Source organism: Octodon degus, unplaced genomic scaffold, assembly GCF_000260255.1.
Source record: "Octodon degus isolate 3935 unplaced genomic scaffold, OctDeg1.0 scaffold00225, whole genome shotgun sequence".
NCBI classification, from domain to species: Eukaryota; Metazoa; Chordata; class Mammalia; order Rodentia; family Octodontidae; genus Octodon; species Octodon degus.
In genome coordinates, this window is record NW_004524801.1 from 3,086,030 (window position 1) to 3,110,474 (window position 24,445).

General features: G+C 43.9%; 1 protein-coding gene across 4 annotated transcripts in view; it reads left to right on the plus strand.

Annotated features, from left to right (window-relative positions):
- Tiam1 (T cell lymphoma invasion and metastasis 1) overlaps positions 1-24,445 on the plus strand; it is a 421,384-nt gene that overhangs the window by 367,333 nt on the left and 29,606 nt on the right. For 3 of the 4 annotated variants that reach the window (XM_023705557.1, XM_004645347.2, XM_023705559.1), the window contains 4 exons: positions 10,349-10,452; positions 20,970-21,149; positions 22,104-22,172; positions 22,706-22,831. In XM_023705557.1, the coding sequence (XP_023561325.1) occupies positions 10,349-10,452; positions 20,970-21,149; positions 22,104-22,172; positions 22,706-22,831 (479 nt within the window). Of the gene's footprint in view, positions 1-10,348; positions 10,453-14,480; positions 14,834-20,969; positions 21,150-22,103; positions 22,173-22,705; positions 22,832-24,445 lie in introns of those variants that run through there. The other variant, XM_004645350.2, reaches the window with a different exon arrangement.

Below are 24,445 nucleotides of genomic sequence, written 5' to 3' on the forward strand. Positions count from 1 at the left end.
GCTAGCCTTGCTCTATCTGCGCAAGCTTCTGGACCCATAAAATGGACACTTCTATTTTGGTCTGATGTACCATGCAGATTGTCTGGGCTGGATTCTGAAAACCAGAGATAACCAGACAGCAGGGAGGGGCAGCAAGGAAAGAGGAACTGTACAGATTTCGCTTCCTGCAAACAAATATGGCCCAGTGTTTCTGATTCCTTCAAGTCTCGCAGATATCAGGCAGCACATGGTCCTGTATTTATTTGTTGATAAAATTCAGAGCCATGTGTGCCTTGGAAACTGCATGCTGTGCTTTTTCTTTTTTCTTTTTTCTTTTTTTTAAATCACTTGTCACATGGCCTACTATCTGCCTGCCCTACAGTGGAGGGTGGGAGGGACCCAGACACCAGGGTTGACTTCCAGTACAGTTCCGTTGGCAATACCTGTCGAAGCCTGTGTCAGGAAATAGTGTTGTTGTGGAGACTAAGATCCCCATTTTCATATTTTTAAAGCTCATTAATGTATTTGATGTTCACAAGCTAACAGGATCAGGAAGCCTCCATGTAGGTTGTATGTGGTTTGAATTTCTGTAAGAAGCAAAGACAGACACATTGAGATTTTGTGAAATTTGACTGAGAAGAAGTTTTTTGTCCACTAAAGTTTATGCTGTCATATTGTCCCCTTTTTTCATAGTGTCTCTATATATTTAGATCTCTGCAACTTATATATAATAGATTTGCTCTAAAACGGATTTTAGGGATATTTTTTAGTTTTGTTAGAGGGATGGCAATTTATTTTTATCTTATGCATTATGAATGTTTCTACAAAATTCTTATGCTCATGTAGCAGTCACATAAGTGAAGAGCAAAAGTTAAATAGTGTCGCAGTCACCGAATGGCAGCTGAGCGGCTGCACTGGCAGGGTGACCCCTCCCTGCCCCACCCCCAGTCATTTTCCCGGTGGAGATTTAGGGGCATCTGCAAAAGTATGAAATGGAGACTCTTCCTAACACACATTGCTCATTGACCTGTCTCATCAGGTGATTTAGATTTTTTTCCTCCTCTTTTAAAAAGTCCCATCTGCGCTTCAGTGACGCCAAAATGAGTCTGTCTGATCCAAGTGGAGGATGGGTGAACCTCAGCGTAACTTCACATGATGGGTTTGTTCTGCCCTGCATCTCCCTGTTCTTCTTCATGCCACCTATGTGTGAGGTGTACTAGTTGCAAAGGTTTCTTTCATCCCCCAATTTTTTTAGGATGTGCAAGTCATTTAAAAGGCGAAGAAGCGATCTCACCGGTCTACAACAGTGACTGCTACTTGTAGCAGCCCTCGAGATGGCCGGTAGGGCCTGTCCTCAGGAGCCCGCAGGCCTGCACTGGGGCCTCCTCCCTGGGTGCTGCTAGCCTCTCGTCCATCCTGTGTCTCTGTGGGTCAGGCCCTGCTCCCTGTCCTGTGTGCCAGACCCATGCTGGGTGAGGGATGCAGAGGGGTGGTCTCCTCCCTCTGTACTCATTGCCTCCTTGGGGACTTGTTTTTGGCTCTTCTCTGATTGTCAGCAGTGCTTTGTGTTTACACGGTGCTTCTGGCTAAGTAAATGTGGTAAGACGGCAATGAGGGTCATTCCTCCACTGCCCGTTGACAGAGCAAAGTTTGGCAGTAAAGGGAAGCTGGAGGAGAACTTTGCAGAAATGTTTGGGTAGAGTTTCTAGAAATACCCGGCAGGATTACACAGCGGCTTTTCGGAGGAAGTCCTAGGGTGTGCAAGGAAGTCAGCGTGCTCTACCACTTGAATTCCTGTTCCTGCTATCCCGGTCTCTTTCTCTTTGTGTGCCACTGTCAATTTCTGCCTCTCCAGCTTTCTTCAATTACAAGATTCCTGCTGATCATATAAATTTAATGGTTATCTGCTGCTGAGGGGACAGCCCTCTCCAAGCCAGCTCTTTTGTTCACCGCCTCTTCCATGGCCCTTCAGTTTGCCTTCTTTTCTGGGCTGGGCTCAGCAGATTGGTTGTTCTACTGTCACCAGCAGGACCTTAGACCGGGCTGTGTCACAGGTGCTTCAACTTCCGCTGGATTCATACTGACTTTGCTCACATGCTGGGTGGGTGATTGCTCAGCTCCTGACCTTGCAGCCTGTCAGCCTGTCAGTCCTGAACAAGAGCAGGAACTGCCAAGGCCCCTGAGGCCCAGGCTCAGAACTCATTGTCATTAAAGTTGCATGCCTTGGACAAGGCAAGGTACAGGCCCAGCCCAAATTCATGAGGCTGGCAATAGGCACAGGAGCCTATGCTTGTCCTTTTTCTAAACTGCACTATCCTTTCTTATTTTCTCCTGCTTTAATTTTATTAGCTTTTATCTGTAGTCAAGAATGGACATGATGACATAATAGGCTAAATGTAAAATATATACTTTAGAATCATACTTGGCATTATTGATTTATATTTTAATATTAATATTTTGCTAGTTGTAGGTATTAAAGATACTATTTCTGTAGGGCTGGCCAGATAGCTCAGTGGACTAAAGCGCCTGCTTAGGCAGAGCACAGTGGCTGGGGTCCGATCCCTGGTGTGCCATGCTGGCCCCACTCGTGGAGTGTGCTGAGAAGGTGATTGAGACTGGGAGTGGGGGCGCATGCCTGTAATCCCAGCTCTTGGGAGGCTGAACACAGGTAGATCACTATAAGTTGGATCTATGTAGTGAAACCCCATATACACTGTACTAAATACCCCCAAAATAAATAAATAAAGATACCATTTCTCTATGTAAAACTTGTCTTTGTGGCACTTACATTTTTGACTTTAATAAAATGTGATTTTCAGTCTTGCATGATTTATACCTTTTATATTTTTAGTGGTTCTGAGGATTGAATTTAGTACCTTTGCCCTAAACTACATCCCCAGGTCCACAGTCCAGTTTTATTTTGAGACAGGGTCTTGCAAGTCACTGAGTTGCCCAGGCTGGGCTTGAATTTGAAATTCTCCTTCCTCAGTCACCTGGGAGTACAGGGATTACAGGTGTACACCACCATATCCAGCTTGGCTTGTACTTTGTCGAGGTACTTTAAGAAGTTCCGTCTGCTGAAGTAGTGTACCTCATCTTTTATCATTTCTTTCAATTTGATTTGATTTGATTGATTGATTGATTGATTGATTTTGTGGTACCGGGGATTGAACTTGGGACCCTGAGCTTGCCAGGCAAGTGCTTATTCTACTGAGCTACCTCCCTGGGCCCTTTATTTGATTTTTAATTGGCACATAATACATACATGGGGGGGGGCACAAGGTAGTGTGATACCTGAATACTTGGTATGGTAATTAGTAAAGCTGTCACCGCAAACATTTGCCATTTGCTCACCTAGCAAGTTTGAAATGCACAATAAGATATTGTTAACTGTACTTACCCAGTACGTATTCTTCTAAAATGATTTACAACTTAAGACGACAACTGGCTTATGTCTCATGTGTACTGAATTTTAGGAAAGGCGTATGTTACAGTGAAAAGACGTTGTGTCTTTTCGTGTGAGTAGTCCAGGCTGCTGGCAGCATTTATCAAAAGTGCCATTCCTTTCCCACCAGTCCGCGGTACATATCTGCTGTGTGTCGCACGCCCACGCCAGGGTGTGGCTCTCTGTGCTCCCTGAGCCTGTTTGGCACTGCTGTATTTTTATTGTAACTTTGTAGCATTTGGGTGTCTCATACAGCAAGTGCCCCAATCTTGCTTTTCTTTTTTTTGTTTTTTTAATTAATTTTATTGTGAAACAAATAGCAGTGAGACAGTTTCAAAACAGGTTAGTAGGACAGTTAAAATAATTAATACATTAAGCATTGTTGTCTTTGTAGTAGTTATTCATAATATAAGATGCAGACATGATATCCTGTCCAAACAGTATTAGTACAAATCTTTCTTCTCATTGAATTAAGAGAAAGTAGCTGTATATCTATCCTATTTTTTATATATGATACAAAATGATCCTTCACTTATATCCCCCTTTTTTGTTTAGTTTTGTCAGAGATGGATGTTCCATTGCCATTTAAATATTGTAGGTGTGTGAACTCAGTAAAGTAATTCAATATAGTCCAGTAGTCCATAACAGTAGTGGGTTATCCATAGGACTGGTAATGTTAGAGGTTGTTGACTCGAGCCTTTTACAGCTCAACATATTAATATGGCTTTACTTTTTTATACCTTGTTTTTATATTTTTCTGCTGGGTGATTAAGACCAAAATGAAGCAAGACCTATATAATAAGAAATGTAACTTTTGTATCTGACAAGGTCAGTTAAATTCCCTCAGGATTTACCCTGAAACCCTGTACTGCAGTTTGTAGATCCTTTGTCAGTGTCAGCCATGTGGATGAGTCACAGCCATTACTTGACCAATTTGCTCTCTATGAAAGCCTGAGAGAATGTTTTCTCTCCATGTGACTCTCCTTAGGTGCATTGTACATTGTCGATCACTTTCCTTTGTGGCCCCATAATCTCCTTGATCAGAAAATTTGGGACACCACTGAGTTACAGGACATTACAGTACAGATTTGCTTATGTACTGAGTCCTCTCTGACCTTGAATGGCTAGGGCCAAAATATTGGCTGTCCTTATAGCCCTTCTGACCCAATCTTGCTTTTCTCTTCTAAAACTGTCTTTGGTATTATTAGCCTTTTATCGTTTTGTATAAACTTAATTCAAAGAAAAATGCTGTCAGCGTGATGTTCATTAAAAGGTTAATAGGCATGTAGCTAATGGATATTATTAGTCAACACAAGATTGCACCTTAATTATATGGTCTTATTTGTAAAAATTTCTAAATGTTGAAGGAAATATGCCGCTTGTATATTCATAATCCTTGGGAATAGGGTTTGAAATTCATTTGTGGGTCAAGCTTAACAATTAGGGATACTTATGCATCTATACCCTAAGTCTATTATGTCTGATGTCTATAGAGCTTTCTTTGCATTTGGCTGATGCCTTTCCCATCCCTTTAATATATCATGTCTTTACATTTAGCCCTACTTCTTGTGTGTGACATGTAGCTGGAATTCATTTTACATTGTTTTTCTAATCTGAACTTGAAGTGTGTTAGGTGTAATTTGTTTACATTTATTTAGAAGATCCATAGTCTCTGTGTGTGTGTTTCTTTTCTTTTCTTTTCTTTTCTTTTCTTTTCTTTTCTTTTCTTTTCTTTTCTTTTCTTTTCTTTTTTTTGGCCAGCTCAGCCCTCACTGGGCTTGGGGCTGGCATAGCATGTAGTACCATTGATGGAACTGTGGTCCCTGTGCATTTGCCTAAGTAGGCAGTTTAGACCGCTGAGCTATCTGCCAGCCCCCACATTCTGTGTTCTTATTTAGCTCTGTCTTACCCTTTTTTTCCTTTCCTTTCTTGCCATCTTGATTGCATTTCTACTTCCAACCTATATAATCTATTGCTATTCTTTAAATTTTGAACATGATTTCTAACACAACCAGAGTTAAGCTTTCTACTTCCCTCTTGCAATGTAAAATTATCGTGAAGTACCTTAAATATGATTGCTCCTACACCATTGTTGTAGTTGCATCTTATGTGTGTGTCAGCTCTTTATTGTTTGAGCCTGTATACCAGATATTTGTCTAAATTATATATTTAGTTTTTTATATTTTGCAAAATGCATCTATTAAGAATTTTTCAGTGAGGTTCTATTGTACTTGTTTGTTTCTTAAAAGTCCTGATTATAATCTCTTTTCTTCAATAGTGCTTTGTTTATTTTGGGGAAGAGTGGTAGTTGTGGAGCCCAGGGGGTGCTAGGCAAGCCCTCTACCTGTAGCCCACTCCACAGCCCCCTTGGTTAGTGCTTCAGTTGGAAATCCAGTTGGAATTCTGCATGGGTAGTGTCAACATTTGAAGGTCTCTACAGATAGATCTTCCAGTCTTCTCTCTTTTTTTTTCTTCTTCTTACTGTTGTTATCTATTGAGCTTTTACATTTTAGTAGTTATAGCTCCTTTCTAGGAACTCTCAATTAGCCTAGTCTTTTGTGAAAATATCCCTTTTTAAAGATTTTTTCTATATTTAATAATTTGGGCCCACCCATGTGACCTTCTGTGTGTGGTAGTGGTGGTCTGCTCCCTGTGTTCACCGGGTTCAGTGCCTCTTTCCCTCTGGCTAACGGTGACTTTTTCTTTCTGTGCTTTTAGCTTTGGGTTCTAGGTACCTGCCTAACCAAGCTTTACCTCTGGGCATTTTATGAAGCTATTGTTAAGAGTGAATCCTTCCAGAGCAGATTGGCTTTTGCTCCTGTCACATGCCCTTGAAGTAGAAATCCAGAAGGATTCTAAGGCCATTTCTCAACTTGGGGTTTCCTGGGTATGGCGTCTGGCCGGACTTGGAGAAGAAGTTCACCCTCTTCCCTTCCTACCCCTTCCTGGCATGTAGGCAGAGTATGGAAACTTCCTTTTCTGGTGCTTTTGCTGCCGATTTCTTCTTTCTTTCTGTCTTTACATCATTTCAGAATAGGGGGCGCAGCCCCTGTGTTTGTCAGCTTTCTGTCACTGTAATAAATACTAGAGATAGATGATCGACTTAGAAAGGAGAAAAGGTTGTTTGGGCTCACAATTTCGAGGTTCCCATCGCTGACCAGTTGGCCCACTTGTTTGGGGCTTGTTGCAAGGCAAGATTAAACTGTCCCCTGGACCAAGAAGCAGAAGAAGGGGGAGGAAGTGGCCAGGTCTGTGTGAGCTGATGGGCTCAGGACTACTCCCCAGTCCCTAGCCTTTGAGGGAGAGACTTTTTTTTTTTTTTTTTTTTTACCAGGAGTAGAACTCAGGACCTTATGCTTGCCAGGCAGGTACTTGTGCTGCTGAGCTATATCCCTAGCCCTAGGTAGAGATATTTAAGATACAAACTCTGGCACGCCTTAAGGTAACCCTATGAGTGTGGAGGGTCCACTTCTGCCACTCCAGATTGCACTGTCCTGGGCCTCTTTTCTGTTATATGTCTTTGCAGTTAAACTCAAAACTCCAGTTCTCTGGGCCCCCAGCTGGGGCTGCTGTTCTTGTGAAGTATGTGGGTGTATTTGTAATTATCACAGTGACTGGAGAGTTTTTGGACCCAGGGAAATGAGTGCCAAGTGCACAGTGCTGTCCTGAAAGCGCCACCAAGCCAGCATCCCCTCTGGAAGTGCCCTGGGCTTGAGCGTGGTGGATACATTTGGGGCTACCATGGTGTGGGCACTGGCCTAGTGCTTTCTCTAGGTTCTTCAGCATCTATTATCTTCTTCATTTGCGGTTCTGATGATTCCTTAGCACTCAGCTATATCTTTAAAAGGGATGCTTGCTATCTTCTGTTTAGCATTTCTAAGTATTTTAGGCAGGGTTTCTTTTTCAGGATCCCTAGCATACAGTATTGTTAAAAAGGAAATTCCTTTCATTTGTTTTCCTGTACTCATCTGCCGTGTCCTCAGCACTGTGTTAAGCAGGGATATGCAGGCAACAGCACTGGATTGCAAGGTCTGTGGACCACACCTCGGGAGGTCACCGTCCTGTGGCCCAGTGTAGGGCGCCCCCGTCAGGTGAGCAGCCAAGCTGCTCTGCATGTAGCCCTGAGCAGGTGTGCTCCTTGTAATCAGAGCTGAGTGCAGTTAGCAGAAACTCCCTAAATGAGCTCCTCTTCCACACCAAGCACCAACCTGAACTTTTTTCTGGCCCCAGGATTAGGTTGTTGTCCCGTACAAACTATTCATTTCGTTTTATTTCCAGTGCAGGTGACAGAGATAGTATCTTCCAAGTTAACCTTTTTCTTTGACTGCTACCACCATACTGCAGATGGAGTGAGCCATGAAGGAAGTGATAGAAGATCCCTAGATCAGAGCCAGACAGAGCTCTCCATGTCATCCAGTGGGCAAGTAGTCCACTGGTGCTTCCTTCCAGGGAAGGGGAAGAGGAGAGCAGGAGGCAGCCTTGGTACTGGCCTTGCTCAGGTGTCCGCTGTCCCCATAAGTTTCCTGCCACCTTGGCATTTGAATAGAAAGTGATACCAAGCAGTTTATAAGTAACAGTGTCATTGGAGTACAGCAGCCCCTTTGTAGACTGTATCAGTCTGTTAACTGTTGCTATAACAAAATAGCTGTGTACTTTATAAGGAAGTTTATTTAGTTCACATATCTGGACACTGAACGTTCAGGTCAGGCAGTTTCTGCTCAGGGCTTTGTGGCAGATGGCATCACAGTGACGGGGGAAGCTGGACAGATCTAGGGCCAGGCTTGCTGTCTTCAGGCAACTGGCTCTTGCAAGAAATTGGGACCCGCATGAATCTCTTCCAAGAGCAGTGCCATCAGTGACCTAATTTCCTTGTGCTCAGCCCCCCATTTAAAGGTTCCACCCTGGGCCGGGGAGATGGCTCAATGGAATACACGCTTCCCTGGCAAGTGCAAGGGCCTGAGTTCAATCCCCGGTTCTGCCAAAAAAAAGAAAAGGTTCTACCCTGCTAGCACTGCCACACTGAGGACCAGGCCTCCAGCAACTGACCCTTTAGGGACACAAACCACGTCCAAACTGCAGCACAGACAGAAGCTTTCATCCAAAGCATCAGAAGGAGGCTCGCTGTCCTCTCCTTGCTCCTTTCTTGCCTGGCTGTGGTGATGGTGCTGTAGCCCCTGAGCCAGCACCTGCCGTATTCTAAGACATAGTCTCCAATCCCTGCATTTTCAGATTCATCTAGAGAAGGTGCTCAAATTGTATAGTCTTTCTACTCCAAGTATGGCTCACGCACTTGTAGTATTGGTTAGTACTATTTGGAGCTTGTGAGAAGGGTGGAACGTTAGGCTCGATTCCATGTCTGTTGATGCAGAGTCTATATTCATCAGTGCCCCATGGGATTTGTAACTGTGAGAAGCCTTCCAGACAAAAGTGGTTCCAGTGACCCATGCTGAGTGAAGGGAGCCACTATAGTGGTCCACTGTAGTAGAACCTCAGCACTGAAAATAGGAAAGTAAGGATGTTTCCTGTATCTTTACCCAGAAGGTGGTAGGAAGAGTAGGTTTTGTAAGACAGTGATAGTTTGCTATACTTAGGGGAAAAGAGGCTCTGTGGGCCTTTATTAGGTAAGGCTTATGGGGTAGTCATTTTTGGTTATGCTATGTTTTGTTAGGATTGGTTCAATTTTTATGATGATGATTATTATTGTTAATTGGTACTGGGGATTGAATCCAGGGACTTTGTACTAAGCCACATCCTTGGCCCTTTTTATATTTTTTTATTTTGAGATAGGTTGTCATTAAGTTGCCTGGCTGAGCTTGAAATTGTAGTCCTCCTGTGTCAGCCTTCTAGAATGCTTGGATTATAGGAATGTACCAACCACAACTGAGTTGTTTAATTATTTTTTAATTAATGAACTCATTTCTTGATTTATTGATTACAAATCAATTATTTCAATCTGTTTTTAACATATAAGCTATATATCCTTATAAATTTTATTTATTTATTTATGTTTTAACACTTGAGCTGTATTTTTATTCCCTTTCTTGTCACTGGGACACAGTACCCACCATCCACAACATAAAGGTGGCTTATGTTTTTAGTCCATAGCTGGCTGGCTCTTAGGCAAGAAGGGCAGGGTAGAAGGGTCTGGCAGTCCCACGATGCTTTGCGTATGGCAAGCAGGAAGCAAAGAGCAAAGAGAGGAGCCTGGGAGCAGGAGCATTCCTCCCAGGTTCCGTCTCCAGAGGCCTGCCTTATCCAGGCTCTGCCTCTCGCAGCAGGTCAGCTGGGGTGCCATAACCCAATCATCTTCCAAAACCGCACCCCTGAACACGTGACTTGGTGGACATCTAAACCATAACAGGCAGCTTCACAAAATGCCATGAATGGCGTGGCTTAGGCAGCAGTCATTTATTTCCTCCGTTTGGGAGGCTGGAGGTTCCACTCTGGTGCGGGCGCATTCAGTTCCCTGGTGAGGGCTCTTTTCCTGGCCTGCAGATTGCTGGTTTCTCCCTGTGTGTGTTGATAAGGGCAGAGACTCTGCTGTGTTCCTCTTTTTGTAGGGATGCTGACCTCAGCATGGCAACCCCACCCTTTGTGATGAAATGTGAACTGTATTATCTCCCAAAGTCCCACGTCCAGATTCCAGATCACATTGGTACGAAGAGCCAGGACTTCAACATCAATCAGGGAGGGCCTAAGTAATTCAGTCTGTACAATTACATAAAACTCAGTGTGAAGTCAGAATTATAGTAGTGACAAGCGAAGCTTCCGCCTCTGGAGCCACAGTCGTGGGTTCTTGGAGAATCTGCAAAATATGTACAGGTGGTGAGAGCAACTCCATGTCCCTGTCCTGCAGGGATGGCTTTTAGCAATTGCTCCGCACATTGACCCCCACCCCCATTCTCTTCTGGTTTTTTGTGACAGGACACAGCCTCTGCAGTGAGCAGAGTAGTAGTGCTGAGACCGCTCCGGACGAGACTGACGGGCCAGACTTGGAATCCTCTGATGAGACGGACCACAGCAGCAAGGTGAGATTTTCATTTGCACATCTCGCGTCTTGAGCCACCGAAGAATCCCAGCTGATGCAGCGCCTCTGTGGCTGGATGTGGTTCCAGGGCCTCGCCATGGCTAACGTGTTTTTACCTCGGGGAAACTGTTAAATAGCAGGTGATGAAACCCAAATTACAGCCTTGGTAACAGACCCATCTGAGAGGGTAGAGGCAGAGATCTCTCACAATGGAATGAAGGCCCTTTTCTTTGAATTCTGCGACTGCTGGGGCTTCTTGTTAATGCCATAATTTCATCCTATTTCCTGTCTGGGTCTTCCTGGTGTAGGATGAAACGGCACCCGCAGCGTACATGCACGTGTCAGCCTTTCCTGCTCCTGTGACTGTCTGCAGTGAGCTACATTTGAATGATTTCTGTTTAGATCTTCTGGGCGATGCCCATTTCTTACACGAAACAGAAGGAAATTTGAAAAAAAGTGAATCCAAATAAATGGGTCTTTAGTTGATTATGGTGAAAAAATGTTTTTCTCCTGATAGTTTGGTGCAAGACACTGATACCACTGTACGGAAGTCATCACACTTGTATTCTATTCCATGAAAACTTCTTTGTATTAGTCTTTGAAACCGAACACCATTTGAAAATTCTGGATCCTAGACGCAGCCTGTGACTCCTGGGAGAGCAGTCGTGCGTAATTGTTTTCGTACTTACCAACTTTAGGCATATTCAGTTGGTCTTGCTACCTGCCTCTCTCTCCTTGGCTTGCCTCTTACCAGCCGCTTAGCCGGAGCCAATCACATGATGCAAGTTGTGACTTTGGCTTCTTCTCTGTGAAATCAGGGTGATCCTCACTTTTGCCAAGCAATTGGATGTTAAATGTGTCAGTGTAACTCAGAGTACATTGACAATGAAAATATATTACCCACATGTGCATCAAGTTACAGGCCTTCATTTCTGCATGTTTTCTGTTGTGTCTTCCTCCGACTTTACATATTCTTGTAGGCCTTTGACTAGCTTCAATATCTCTTTTGCCATGTTTGTTTCTTACCCACATTGTTATTACTATAGGATCATCATTTTTGGTGTCTTTAAGTTGAGCACAACTTAAAATTAAGTATTTGAATGCAGTATTAGTATTTATGGATTGAAAGGCATACTGTTACTTGGTAATTAGTTAAAATACCCATCAGTGGAAATGATCACAGAAAAACCCTAGCAAACATCAAAACAAAAACAAAACAAGTCTAAACCAAAACAAAAAAATGTCTCAGTTGCTTTTTATTTGCATGGCCTTCAGGATACTTTCACACACTTCCAGGAGGAGAGGGCAAGGCAGATGGAGGGGGCCAGAAACCTGCAAGGGAAGTAGATATCTCTGTTCTGATGAAAGATATTTTACTTTTTTTTTTTTTTTTTGTGGCCAGCTCAGCCCTTGCTGGGGGCGGGGCTGGCATGGCATGTGATGCCAGGGATCAAACTGAGGTCCCTGTGCTTTGTCTGAGCTTGCCTAAGCAGGCGCTTTAGACCACTGAGCTGTCTTGCTGGCCCCAGTGAAAGATATTTTAAAGGGTGCTTTTAAAGTTATTTTACTATAGGAATTATAAGTGCCATTTTCTTTCTTTTTTTTGGGGAGGAGAGGTGGCAGTGGAACCCAGGAACCTACACGACTAAGCAAGCACTACATCTGAGCTATTTCCCCTGTCCTCAAAATGCTATTTCTAAATTCTAACAGGATTTAAGAAAACCATTATTTTTTCTTGACTCTAAAGCATTTATTTCAAAGGGAAGGCCATATAGTTTAGCAGGCTAATGCACCTGCTTAGGCAGAGTACAGCAGCCCTGGTTCGATCCCTGCATGCCATGCTGGCCCCACCCCTGGGGTGCACTGAGAAGGTGATTGAGACTGGGCATGATAGCACACACCTGTATTCCCAGCACTTGGGGGGCTAAAAATATGAGGATCACTACTTGTTCGATCTACATAGTGAGACCCTGTAGACCCTGTAGTCGCTGTCCTAAATACATAAAAAAACACAAAACAAAAACACATTTATTTCAGAGTGCTTTTTTACTTGGATCATTTTCACTCCACTGCCAAAGCTCTGTGCTCTTTTCCCCTTGTGGTTTTGAGAAAGATTATTGCCATTTTAAAGACAGTGAGTTAGGAGAACCAGGGGCTCCCTGTAGTAGAAGGTTCCAGCAGATTGGAGGAGGAAGAGGCCCTGAGGCCTTGATGGCTGATGGGGTCTCTCTGGCCTTGTGGTTCCCTCCCCCAGAGAGTGGGACCCTGTGGCAGAGAGGGTCAGAAGTCCCGAGAGATGTGTTCCTGAATTTCCCTGCAGAAAGTTCACAGTGGGATTTCTGAAAAAGAGAATTTCCTAATGATCAGTGACAATAGGTCTGCATGATGACTCGAATAGTTTTAAAGATCCTACAGTGTGCTGCATTCAGTGTAGCACGCCCTTTTGCTACACTGAATTAGGGCAGCGCTGTGCAAGGCTGTAATCCAGATACCACCTGCTTTATTGAAAATACTCCATCACACCCATGTTAGCTAAACTAAATGGCTTTGGATGAATGTCATTTCTCACTTAGGGTGTGTGACAGCAAAAACCTTCATTTGTACTAGCAGATCTGGAGGATGGAGCCCTACTGTGTATTACTAGTAAAGGAGAGAAAAATGCTAATTTATTGTTTTGTAAATAATAACCACTGATCTGTATTCACGAATTGCATGCTCAAAATGCTCCAGGAAGAGATGCTCTTTTCCTATTTTAGAGAGACGAATTCTAGAGCAGAGAGGTCAGCAGACTCGCTAACACCGACCCAGCTCTTCTGTGGCACCGCAGGGTGCAGACCCAGTTTAACTCCAGACCTGGATAAGTCTGCCTTCTGGTCAGATTGTTAGGTCTGGTGTTAAACGCCAGGCATCATAGACGGAATTAATTAGAGGTGTGGAGGCCTGTTAGATACACAGCTGCAAGCCACTGTAATATCTTCCTGGTGCTTCGTCTTTCTCAACACTTTTATGATTTAAAAGAAGAGCGAGCAAATATTTGAACTCTCTTGATTAAGGTTAATTTTTTTGTTATTATTGCATCTTGTGTATCAGTATATAATTTTTTAGAATAAAGGAAAAATTAAGTTTTAAATAGTATCCTGCCTAAACATGGAGGGGTGCACACTTTGTTGGGAGCACAGATATAAACAAGTAAATCAGTAGGAACAAATAACCACTTTTTATTCTGGGTGAATACTTGAGGTTGCTGATTTTTTTGTGGTTCTTTAGTTCTTCTTTTTAAGTCAGCTGTTTTCCACAACTTTAGGCAGGATAGAGAATGTATTTTGGAGGTTTTTTTATGTTTCTGGGCTTTTAAAAATGACAATTTGTGTCATGCATGGCTGTTAGGAGTTGAGCAAATATATAATCGTGTGATTGTTCTTCAGGGGCGGTGGCATTGGAATGTCACAGCCCTGGGGTGGGGGCTGGGCTGTCAGAGACAGGCCAAAGTCTAGTGGCTTTCCTTTTGCCAGCTACCCCCTTCCCTGGTGACCAGGAGTGACAGCCTTAGAGAGCCTGGTTGCCACCGGTCATTTGTCTCCCAGTCCTGGCTTCTAATTGCAAGCTCTTGTGACTGGATCCGAATGCTCATGAGCTGCAGGCGGGAGAGCCTTGCTCAGGCAGGCCAGATCCCTGGCAGCTATCATTTTGCTTCCCATTGAGCAAGCGTATTAAAACCTTTTCCAGGACATTTCTATTTAGAATGATTTCTTTTGTTTATAATCCATGTTTTTTCTTATCTCCAAAACGCCTGCCGTTGTAACTAAGGTTTAGCACACAGCGTGAGAGCATCCACCGTGAGTGAGGAGTGCCTGTGAACTTGTCTGGGCTGGGCAGGTTTAATATGCGTGGGCAGAGCAGTACGCTGGCCAATCAGCTGGCCTGAGCCCCGGCGAGGAGCTCCGTCCCTGGAGGTGGGCTGGGCTTTGTTTTCCTGCCTGTTTTGTTTGCTCTTTCTGGAACTTTTGTTGTTTAGCCAGGTGAAATCAAAGCGTGAGGTCTTGTGGGTGGTGTAGCCTCTGACAGCCCCCAGAGGGCACGCCCCTCTCCGGAGGCTGCTACTGGCCCGTTGTCCCTGCACTGAGATGTGGCCGCAGGTTTTCAAGGGACAGCTGACATGGGATGTCCTCAGGAGAAGATGCTCTTTGTGGAGCCGGGAGGCATTTGGTGCGCTCTGAGTATTTTAAGCAACTCCTGTTTCCATGCTGATCAGATGAAGTGGTAGAAGTAATTACCATGAGAATATATTCCTGATGATGTCTGCACTATGGAAAATAAAGCGCAAGCCCAGGATTGAAAACAATGACAAGTGTGGTGACTCTATCTATCGGACGCTTCACCTGGTGAGCACAGTTGCTGTTTGAATTCTTTCCAGCCCCGTTTATGTTACAGTTTTCCAGCATTGGTGATTATACTTGTTCCCTTTCCCTATAATTTAGCCATTTGCTCTTTGGACTGTCATTGACAAAGGATATGCATACATATATACCAGCTTGCAGGGGGTTGGGGTCAGTAGTTGGTGTGCATTTGAACTGGCTTAGACTCTTTACATCTCTCTGTGGTTTCATATTTAAATGGCAGGAAGGTGTTACCCTTACAGTTTGCATTATAAAACTAATTGTCATTGGAATTTTTTCCCCCTTTCTTTGGCAGCGGAGTGTATTTTCTGTTATGTGCATGATTCTCTTCTATCCCTGTCTCAGACTGGGAACTGGGAAGTCTAGGGCTTAGGTTCCTTGACTTGATTTCTGCTGATTTGAGAAGGAAGAGGATGTAGAGGTTGGCTTAGGAGATGTGAAAACATTTTAACGTTAACTGACTTATTTTGATGGATCAGTTCTTACAGTAAATGTTAAACTCAAATAGGAAATATGTCGTAGGTTAATTGCAAGAAATGATTTCATTGATCTCAGACTTTTCAAATTAAGTCAGACCCTTCATTAGTGTTTTGTTCATAGCAGCATCTGTCGGCTATTAAAGTTTGTGTCATTTAATGGGTCTAATACTTTGACAGTGAGTCTGCCTGATTTACCCAACTGAGCCTTTGCTCTTCTTGGATGTTTTTGCCTCTTAAGTTTGTGTGAAAGAAGCCCAGAAAGGTGATTGAGGCTTAAGAAACTACCCTGGTATACAGTGGGAACTAAAATGATGAAGTCATTTCTTTGGTGTTTTTCTCCCCCCCAAAAAGCTTAAATAAAGGCTGTGAGATTTCAGGCCACTCTTGCCCCTTTTAAATCTGTGGGAAGTGTTAAATCGGTCAGAGTCAGAACAGCTTTAGAACTCAGCTCATCTGGAGGCAGCAACTGTCTTTAGTGGTTGCATAACAGGAAGCACTTGAAACAGCTGGGTCTCTTAAGTTGATAGTGTGGCCTTAAAAGTGTGCTGTCCCCACCCCCTTTTGTACTTTCTTTTCATCTTTCCCAGGAGGAAGGAGGTATTATAAACATCAAGCTTCATGCTGGCCTCAGAAAAGTGGCCCGTTTCCTCTTACCATTGTCCTTGTCTTCCCAGCATGGCGGGTGGATGATTCTCAGTCCTGACAGCCCAGCAGCAGCTCAGCTCCCCTTTAACAGTTTAAACTCTCCAGCACCAGTGAGTGCTCTGGTTTCCAGGGTGACCAGTCACAGTCCTCATGTGGAGAGAGACTTGTGCTTCTCCCACTTGGCTATCTTCCTCTTGCAAGAGTCCTTAGTTAATTATTTGCCCAGTGCCATGAGGTTGGGCTTGTTGGAGCATGCTGGGAATCTCCCACTGGAGCTTGCTGGGAGCTTCCCACTGGAACTGCCATATTTTGCTGGCTGCTACTATGGGTGGTGTGCAAGTCCCTTTGGACTCAGTTCCTTGGGCTATTCCTGAAGTCTGTACCTTGAGACAGTGAGTAGGGCCACCAGTAAGGACACAGCCTTGCCTTTGTTTAGCTTCAGAGACCACTTAACTAACTCTGTCCTTGGCTTAGGAATGTGTCTCATAAGCAAGGGCTGCCTAGATCTCTGAACACTCCCACGAGGACCCCAAAGAACTTTAGCTGATCCCTGAAATCCTAAGGGTACAGTAGCCCACCTTAATTGTGAGGGATATGTTCTATGACTCCCCAGTGGGTAGCACCAAAACTTTACATGTGCCCTGTGTATTCTTACATCTACATACCCATGATAAGACTTATTTGATAAATTAGACACAGTAAGAGATTATCAACTACTAACGAAATAGAATGTTTATAACATGTAAAATATAACTGTACTTTACTATAATAAAAGCTGTGTGAATATGGCCCCTCTTCCCTGAAAGATTCAAGGCAAATACAGTGGTGCCCCAGTTCATGAATGCTTGTCTGTGAACACTTTGGTTTGCAAACCGAAGCATTTGGCAAGATTTTTGTTTCTGTTTGAGAATCCTACATTGGGTAATGAATGTGATCACGGTAGGCTTTCCTGCACGAATATGAATGTGGCCTTTTCTATCCATAATTGTAAGACAAATTAACCAAGGTACCCTTTAGTTTTATTTTGACTGAAGGTAACTGAAACCTCTCTAAGTAACAGGTAAGGTGGGGGGATGGAAACCAGAACTTGGTGTGCGGGATCTGTAGCACTAGGGTCCGGGGTAAGGGAGGGAGGAGGCAGTAGCTCAGCGGAGAGCACCTGCACCCGGTCCATGTCTCAGTGGCCTAACCGCTCCCCACCCCCACCCGGTGGGCCTGCTCAGACTGAGGATGCTGTATGTTGGAGGTAGCCAGCTTCATATAGTCCAGGTCAACTGCCCGCTTGAAACTCACTCACTGAACTGAGATGTGGCCAAGAATGGTAACCAATCAGCGTGATGAGAATTCAAAGCACAGGGCAGGTGTCTCTTAGAATTTCCTGTTGTCGCTATGTGTCGGGGCCCACCGTTTGTGAAGTCAAGAGATATACTTGGGACAACATACAAAGATGTCAGTTTCACATGGGCAGTATGTCTGAGTAATGAAAATGTGGTTAGGGCTGGCCAAATAGCTCAACAGATTAAAGTGCCTGCAAGCAGGCACAGGGGCTAGGGGTTCGATTCCTGGGCCCTGCTGTGCCGGCCCCGCCCCCGGGCCGCACTGAGATGGCAATTGAGACTGGGTTTGGTGGCGTGCACCTGTAATCCCAGCTCTTGGGAGGCTGTAAACAGGCGGATCACTACGAGTCCGATCTAGTAGTGAGACTCTGAACACCCTGTAGACCCTTCCCTAAAAAAATACAAATAAATAAATAAGTAAAAGTATGGTTATGCATACAGTGCTACTAATGGGACTGCGGTGAGGGTATATTGGTCATGAGTGGTGGTTTCACTAGGAATTTGCTGAGGACCAAAAGCTGGGGCACAGAAGGACCACTTAGGAAAGCACTGTGCCTGCAAAGGCATCACCGGTCCACTTGCTGCGGTGGGGTCCTTTGCTAAGTGTCAAATCCAGGCAGCAAAGGAGTTTGTGTTAAGGCGGAGGACAGGATGGCTGGTTGTCAATTGTTACCAATGTATGTCCATAGGATTTTCATTTCTGGTAATGTATTTTTCCCCCACCACAACTGTTTGTAATGAGTTCGATACACACACACACACACACACACACACACACACACACACTGTGCTTATCTTTGCTCTTCAAAAAGACGCTTGAACATTTTGCTGAAATGAGTATATTTACTCCTTCCTAATCTTTAAGATGCAACCTTACTGGACTGTATATTCTGGATGACCCTGGGTGATTAAAATCGTATCATCACTAAATACAACCATAGCTCTGTCCATTAAAATAAGCTTCTGTTAAAAATACATAGTCTCTTTTTTTTAACAGCCTTATTTTGAGATATAATTTATATGCCATACAAGTCAGCCTATCTAGGTGAATTTTTCCACAGTCCCCTAAGGGAAAATTCTTTGTGGGGATATGCAGTGTCTGAAACACACCATTCCATAGGAAACATTAAATATTACCATTGACAGGTGAGTTGTCAGGGCAAGCCTCTGCAGTGAAGAAGCTGTAGTGACTGTAAGAGAATCTGAATAATAGGTGTGTGGATTTGGGTCTCGGTGCTCTTCTTCCTACCGTGACTCTGCCGCTAGCCCACTCTAGTTAGGTTCCAATTTCCCTGGTTTTGTCTCTGTTCTCTTTTGCATATGCTAATGAGGGGACGTGTCCTTAATGTTAGCTGCTGTCCTGGCCCACAAGCAGTGCCCACTTTGATGTGCGGCTCTGTGTCCCAGTCCCTGCTTTGGGAAGGATTCTCAAGTTCTTGCTGGGTAACAGAGAAGAAATTCTTCCCCTATACCAGTGCTGACTGGAAATGTGGAGTTTGCGTTTGGGGTTGGTTGACAGGACCCAAATAGAGAAAAAAACATGAAGGCAGCCACCGTCCTTCAGGAGGTGTCGTCTAATGTTTATACCATGGTGCTTTTAGGGACAGGTATGCTAGAGTTTGTGCTATGCGATAGCTGCTGAAGAATCCTGTAAAGAGCCTTTAAAATACTGATCACCTGACCATCCCACCACAGGAATTCTTTTTGTTGTCTTTTTTTAATTTCTCAAAGAGCTAAACATAGTTAAAAAAAAAAAAAAAAAGAAAGAAAGAAAGGATACAGAATTTTACCAAACAAAATGATAGGACTTCCACAATGCTTGCTACATTCATTTTGTTGTCTTCAAAGTAGTTGTTCAGGTTACACGATTTAATTATGCAAAACTGTTCCAAAAAGTTGAAGAAAATTAAGCATTAACTGTTCCTTTCAATAGACCAGCAGAAAGCAGCAGTACAATCATAATCATCCAGTCTATCCTATGTATCTGTCACTGTCTGTGTTTCTCTGTATTTCTCTTCTCTCGGTCTCTGTCTGTCTGTCTGTCTGTCTGTCTGTCTGTCTGTCTGTCTCTCTCCCCCTCTCCCCTCTTTCCCTCATCCCAGATCCCAGTTGTTCCTTCCTTTTGAACAGTTTCTTCCTATTTCACAGTATTTATTATGCCTGTCTGATTTTATTTACTCTCTCTCAGGTTCTTACACTAGGGAGACAATACAGTGTTTACACATGTAGGTCTGATTTATTTCACTTATGAATATAGTTTCCTGTTGCATTCACCACAGAAATTCTGTTGGAAATGATCAGAGGAGTGCACTGGGCATGAGGATGTTTAAAAATTCCTCAAGTAGATGGGTGTGGTAGTGTACACCTGTAGTGCTAGTACTCGGGAGGCTGGGGCAAGAGGGTCATTATGAGTTTGAGGCCATCCTGGGCTACTCAGTGAGACCTTGTCTCAAAACAAACAAACAAACAATCCCCAGGTGATTCCAATAATCTGTAAAGCAGAGAACTACTGATACCACTGGTTTTTAGCAACCTACACTTTGAAGAACTGTTGTACCTTACTGAAGGGGCTAGCGCTTCAGGATGCAGAACTTGAGTAGGATGACAACATCCTGGGCAGCCTGGGGTCCTTCCTGATTGTCCCCCAGGTGTGTGTGTGTGTGTGTGTGTGTGAGAGAGAGAGAGAGAGAGAGAGAGAGAGAGAGAGAGAGAACGCGAGAGTACCCACAGTGGTCTGTTTCAGAACCTGTCTTTCAGGAGCACAGTGGAACCTTTCTGTTGTTGGAGAATCTGGAGAGAAAGTTCTTTACTTCTTAAATGTATGAGAACTGTCTTATTTTAGAGAGTTGCCTTGGAGTCAGTTTGCAGTGGAAGCAGGAAGAAATTGTCCTCCAACATTCCAAATAAGTAGACAGCATACTTAAATGACTCTCACAGCCTTGTAGTCTGTGTGAGTGTGGATGACTTCTGTGTCTTCTCCTGGTTTATCTGTTTCTTGTAGTATGGTTAAGACCACAGGTTTTGGGCTGGATATGGTGGCAGATATCTATTATCATGCCACTCTGGGAAGCTGAGGCAGGAGGATCACAAGTTCAAGTTCAGTCTGAACAACTCGACAATTCAGTGACTTCGCAAAATTCTGTCTCAAGATTTAAAAAATGGTGGTGGTGGAAGAGTGCTGGGGATGTAGCTCAGTATGAAGATCCTGGGTTTAGTTTCCAGTATGTAAAATAAACCCAATAACAACAAGGCTTTGGACTGAGCATGAAGCTCAGTGGTAGAATGATTGCCTATCATATCAGTCCCTAGCAACCACTACTCCCTAAATCACAATTTTTGAAACCACACTAGTTCAAATCTTAACTCTGCCAATTACCAGCTGTGTTATCTTAGGTAAGCTTTTTAACCTCTCTGGGCTTGTCTCATCTATTAACTAGAAATGATAATAGGCCTTTCTTAGCAATACCTGGTATGCACTGGTATAAGTAGTTTTGAGCATCACTGGGCTCCATAAGGAACAGAACAACTTGGGAAGCAGATGTAATTCATACCTGACTGACTGTTCACTGACCAGGAGAAGCACCCTTCCAGAGGGCCAGGTGGGGACGTCGCTGCTAAGGGCTAACACACATGCCTTGCCTTTCCCACTGTCCTCCCAAGAGCACAGAGCAAGTGGCCGCATTTTGCCGCAGTTTGCATGAAATGAACCCCTCTGACTCGAGCCCATCCCCTCCGGATGCCACGGCACCTCAGCTGGCCACCATGAGACAACTGTCGGATGCAGACAAGCTGCGCAAGGTGATCTGTGAGCTCCTGGAGACCGAGCGCACCTATGTGAAGGTGGGTCTCTTCCCAGGGCCCTTCTGCTGAGTCTTACCTTGTTCTCCACTATGGGGCCAACATGTGGCGCTAGAGCATGTCTAATCCTTGCTTATGGAATTGGGCTTTTGTTCTGAGTAGTTTGATCTCCTCTTCTATCCCAGTGTGATGAGATGATGCACACTTAAATTCCTAATGCTCTGGGAGGCTGAGCCAGGAGGATCCCATATTTGTCCTGGCCAACTTAGTAACTCAGAAAGAGGCTGTCTGCAAATAGAACATAAAGAAGGGCTGGCGATGTAACTCAGTGTGAAAGCCCTGAGTTCGGTGCCCAGTACAGTAACTAACTAGCTAACTAAGTCACTAACTAACTAAGCAAGCCTTAAAAAGGTAAAGCATATCAATTCATTGATACATGTAATACACCAGTTCATATATATATATATGATTGACCAAGCCAGTGGATACAGTGACTATTAAGCTGTCTTTGTGATCTTCATAAATCTATTATAAAGTTAATATTAAAGCTGAATTGCATATAGCAAGTGTCTGGAAGCATTACCTTCATAACCTAACCAGAGTCGAGCTGGAAGGGTCAGGTCTATTTTCTTTGTGTCACTGTTAATCCTGATGTTGGCTGATGTTCCCCACATTAAAGGTTTGTGATGTTTTTAAATTATCTCTATTTTTAGTCTTTAAGTCAGGTGTAAGGAAATTACAGCCCTCAGCCCCAAGCCAGCCTGCTGCCCATTTTTGCAAATCGAGTTCTGTTGGAGCCTGGTGTTGGTTCCCATACCCTCCTGTTCTGAGGGTGTGGCAGGCGGAAGCCGGGCGGCCCTGACCTGCGCAGCCTGAGATGCTGACCGAGGAATCATCTGCTCTGGCAGTCACTGTGTAAAGCATAATGCTGCTCTTTTCCTTTAGGTTCCTCACATAGACTTTTAGAATGCTAATGAGATATCTTTCAACTTTTAGGACCTAAACTGTCTCATGGAGCGATACCTGAAGCCCCTGCAGAAGGAGACTTTCCTCACCCAGGATGAGGTACGGTGTGATCATCTCGGCTTGGTGAGGTCACACTGTCTGGTGACTTGTGGGAAAGAGGAGGGAATGGGGCACACATGACACAAAGAGTTTTTTTTTTTTTTTTTTTTTTTTTTTAATTTAGTACAGGGCCTCATTACATAGCTCAGACTCCTAGTGAATCTCCTGTTTTCAGCCCCCCAAGCACTGGCCTTACAGGCACACCCCACCACGCCCAGTCTCAATCACAGTCTCAGTGCGTGCCGGGGGCAGGGCCACACTGCACTGGGGATCAAAACCCGGCTGCTGTGCTCTGCTGAAGCAGGTGTTTTAGTCTGCTGAGCTATCTGGACAGCCCTGCTGAGAACATTTTGGAGCTCATGTGTTTGCAAGAAATGGGTTGAGTGTTGCCTGTTGAGCTTTGGTGTACATGGGAGAATAAGAGATTGTTCGATCCTTTGGTAGAAGACTTACTATCTTAACTGATAAATACTAATACAAATTCTGGACACTTATGATAGACAAGATAGATTAAATTCGTTTTCATTTTTCAGCTTGATGTGCTGTTTGGAAATCTGACAGAAATGGTGGAGTTTCAAGTAGAGTTTCTTAAGACTCTAGAAGATGGAGTGAGACTGGTGCCTGATCTGGAGAAGCTGGAGAGAGTCGACCAATTCAAGGTCCATCCACCTCTTCCTGTCGTGGCTGGGGCTCCCTCGTGGGTGGAGCTGAACTCCCTGCTAGCGCAGGGCAGGGGGTCTTGCATGGTCTTGTGTAAGGTGTGCTCCCCGTGGTGTCCATGCAGTCCCGGCCTGCTGGGTGGGTGGGTCCCCGAGGGAGTGAGAGTAGGCGCTGAATGGTCTTGGCTGTGTGGCTCAGCAAGACCAGTGCCAGCTACTTGCATTAACCTGGCTCATCTGCTGGCTTCCACGCCGGAACATGTGCCAACCTTGACCTTTTGTTGATGAGCAAGCCTTTAATAAATTAGCTATTAGCAAATTAAAATAGCACCTCTGGTCTCCCAGTAAACAAATTAATTTATCCTGTTCTGGGAAAGTTTGCCGGATGGTAATGTGTATCATTATCCAGGAAGGAGGCAGTCTTTTAGCACGCAGTGTCCTTGCAGCCTTAATGAGGATTTATGAACAGCGCCTTAGTGAGGACGCATGTAATTTATTTCCTCAGCCCTGGTTGGCTTCTCTTTATTGCAGAGATTGTCTGTTCAAGCCTCTAGCTGACAAAACTCATTGGTTCATGTGTTGGATGTCATGTCACCTTCATACACTATTTAAACAGATTAATAACACATAATTAAAATATAGATGCAGTGCATATATTTAAAGGATAGCATTTCATGAATTATACACACACGTTACTGGAAAACCATTGATACAACAGAACATAACACAACCAGGCCAATGGCTTAGTCATCACGCGGAAAGACTGCACCCGTGTGATTTCACTCTCCTGCCTCTTACTTCTTACCCACAGGCATCTGTGGTCCACTTCCTGTTACTATAGATATGTTCAGATACATAAGTTTGCATAAAGCTTCTTTTGGGAATTAGCAGTGCCCACCGACCTTCTGAAATCCTAGAGATAACAATGTTGGGTAAATGTGTTTATGTACATGTTTGCCCTAAGGTCCATCTTTAAGGCCAAAGAATAAATGGATCCTTAGTATTTTATGTGTGATTGAGGTACAGTAAGTGTATGTATGCAGTAAATAAGTATATATGTATGTATGCATATAAATGTTTATTATGTGTGTATATACTGTATTACATGTTATGTATATATGCTATATATAAGATATTTAAATATTTTATGTAATATATATCTAGCAAGTCTATCATGTCTATCAAGTTAAATCTGGGCATGGTTGTGCAAGCCTGTAATCCTAGCACTAGGGAGGCTGACACAGGATGATCTTGAATTTGAAGCCAGCTTGGGCTCTGTAATGGGACTTTATCTCAAAAAATAATGAGTTAAACCAATGAGTGATGTTAGGGGCAGCAAGATAGCTCAGCAGACTAAGTGCCTGCTTAGGCAAGCACAGGGCCAGGGACCCAGCGACTGAGTCTGGGCATGGTGGTGCGTGCCTGTAATCCCAGCCCTGGGGAGGCTGAAAACAGGAGTATTCCTAGGCGTCCAAGTTGTGTAGTGAGACCCTGCACAAAAGACAAAAACAAACAAAATAACAGATGAATGACTAGAGTGGCCAAAAGGAGGTGTTACATAGAGAACATTTTCTTCCATTGCTTTTCTTATTTAATTCTTCAGGGTGGCCCGGA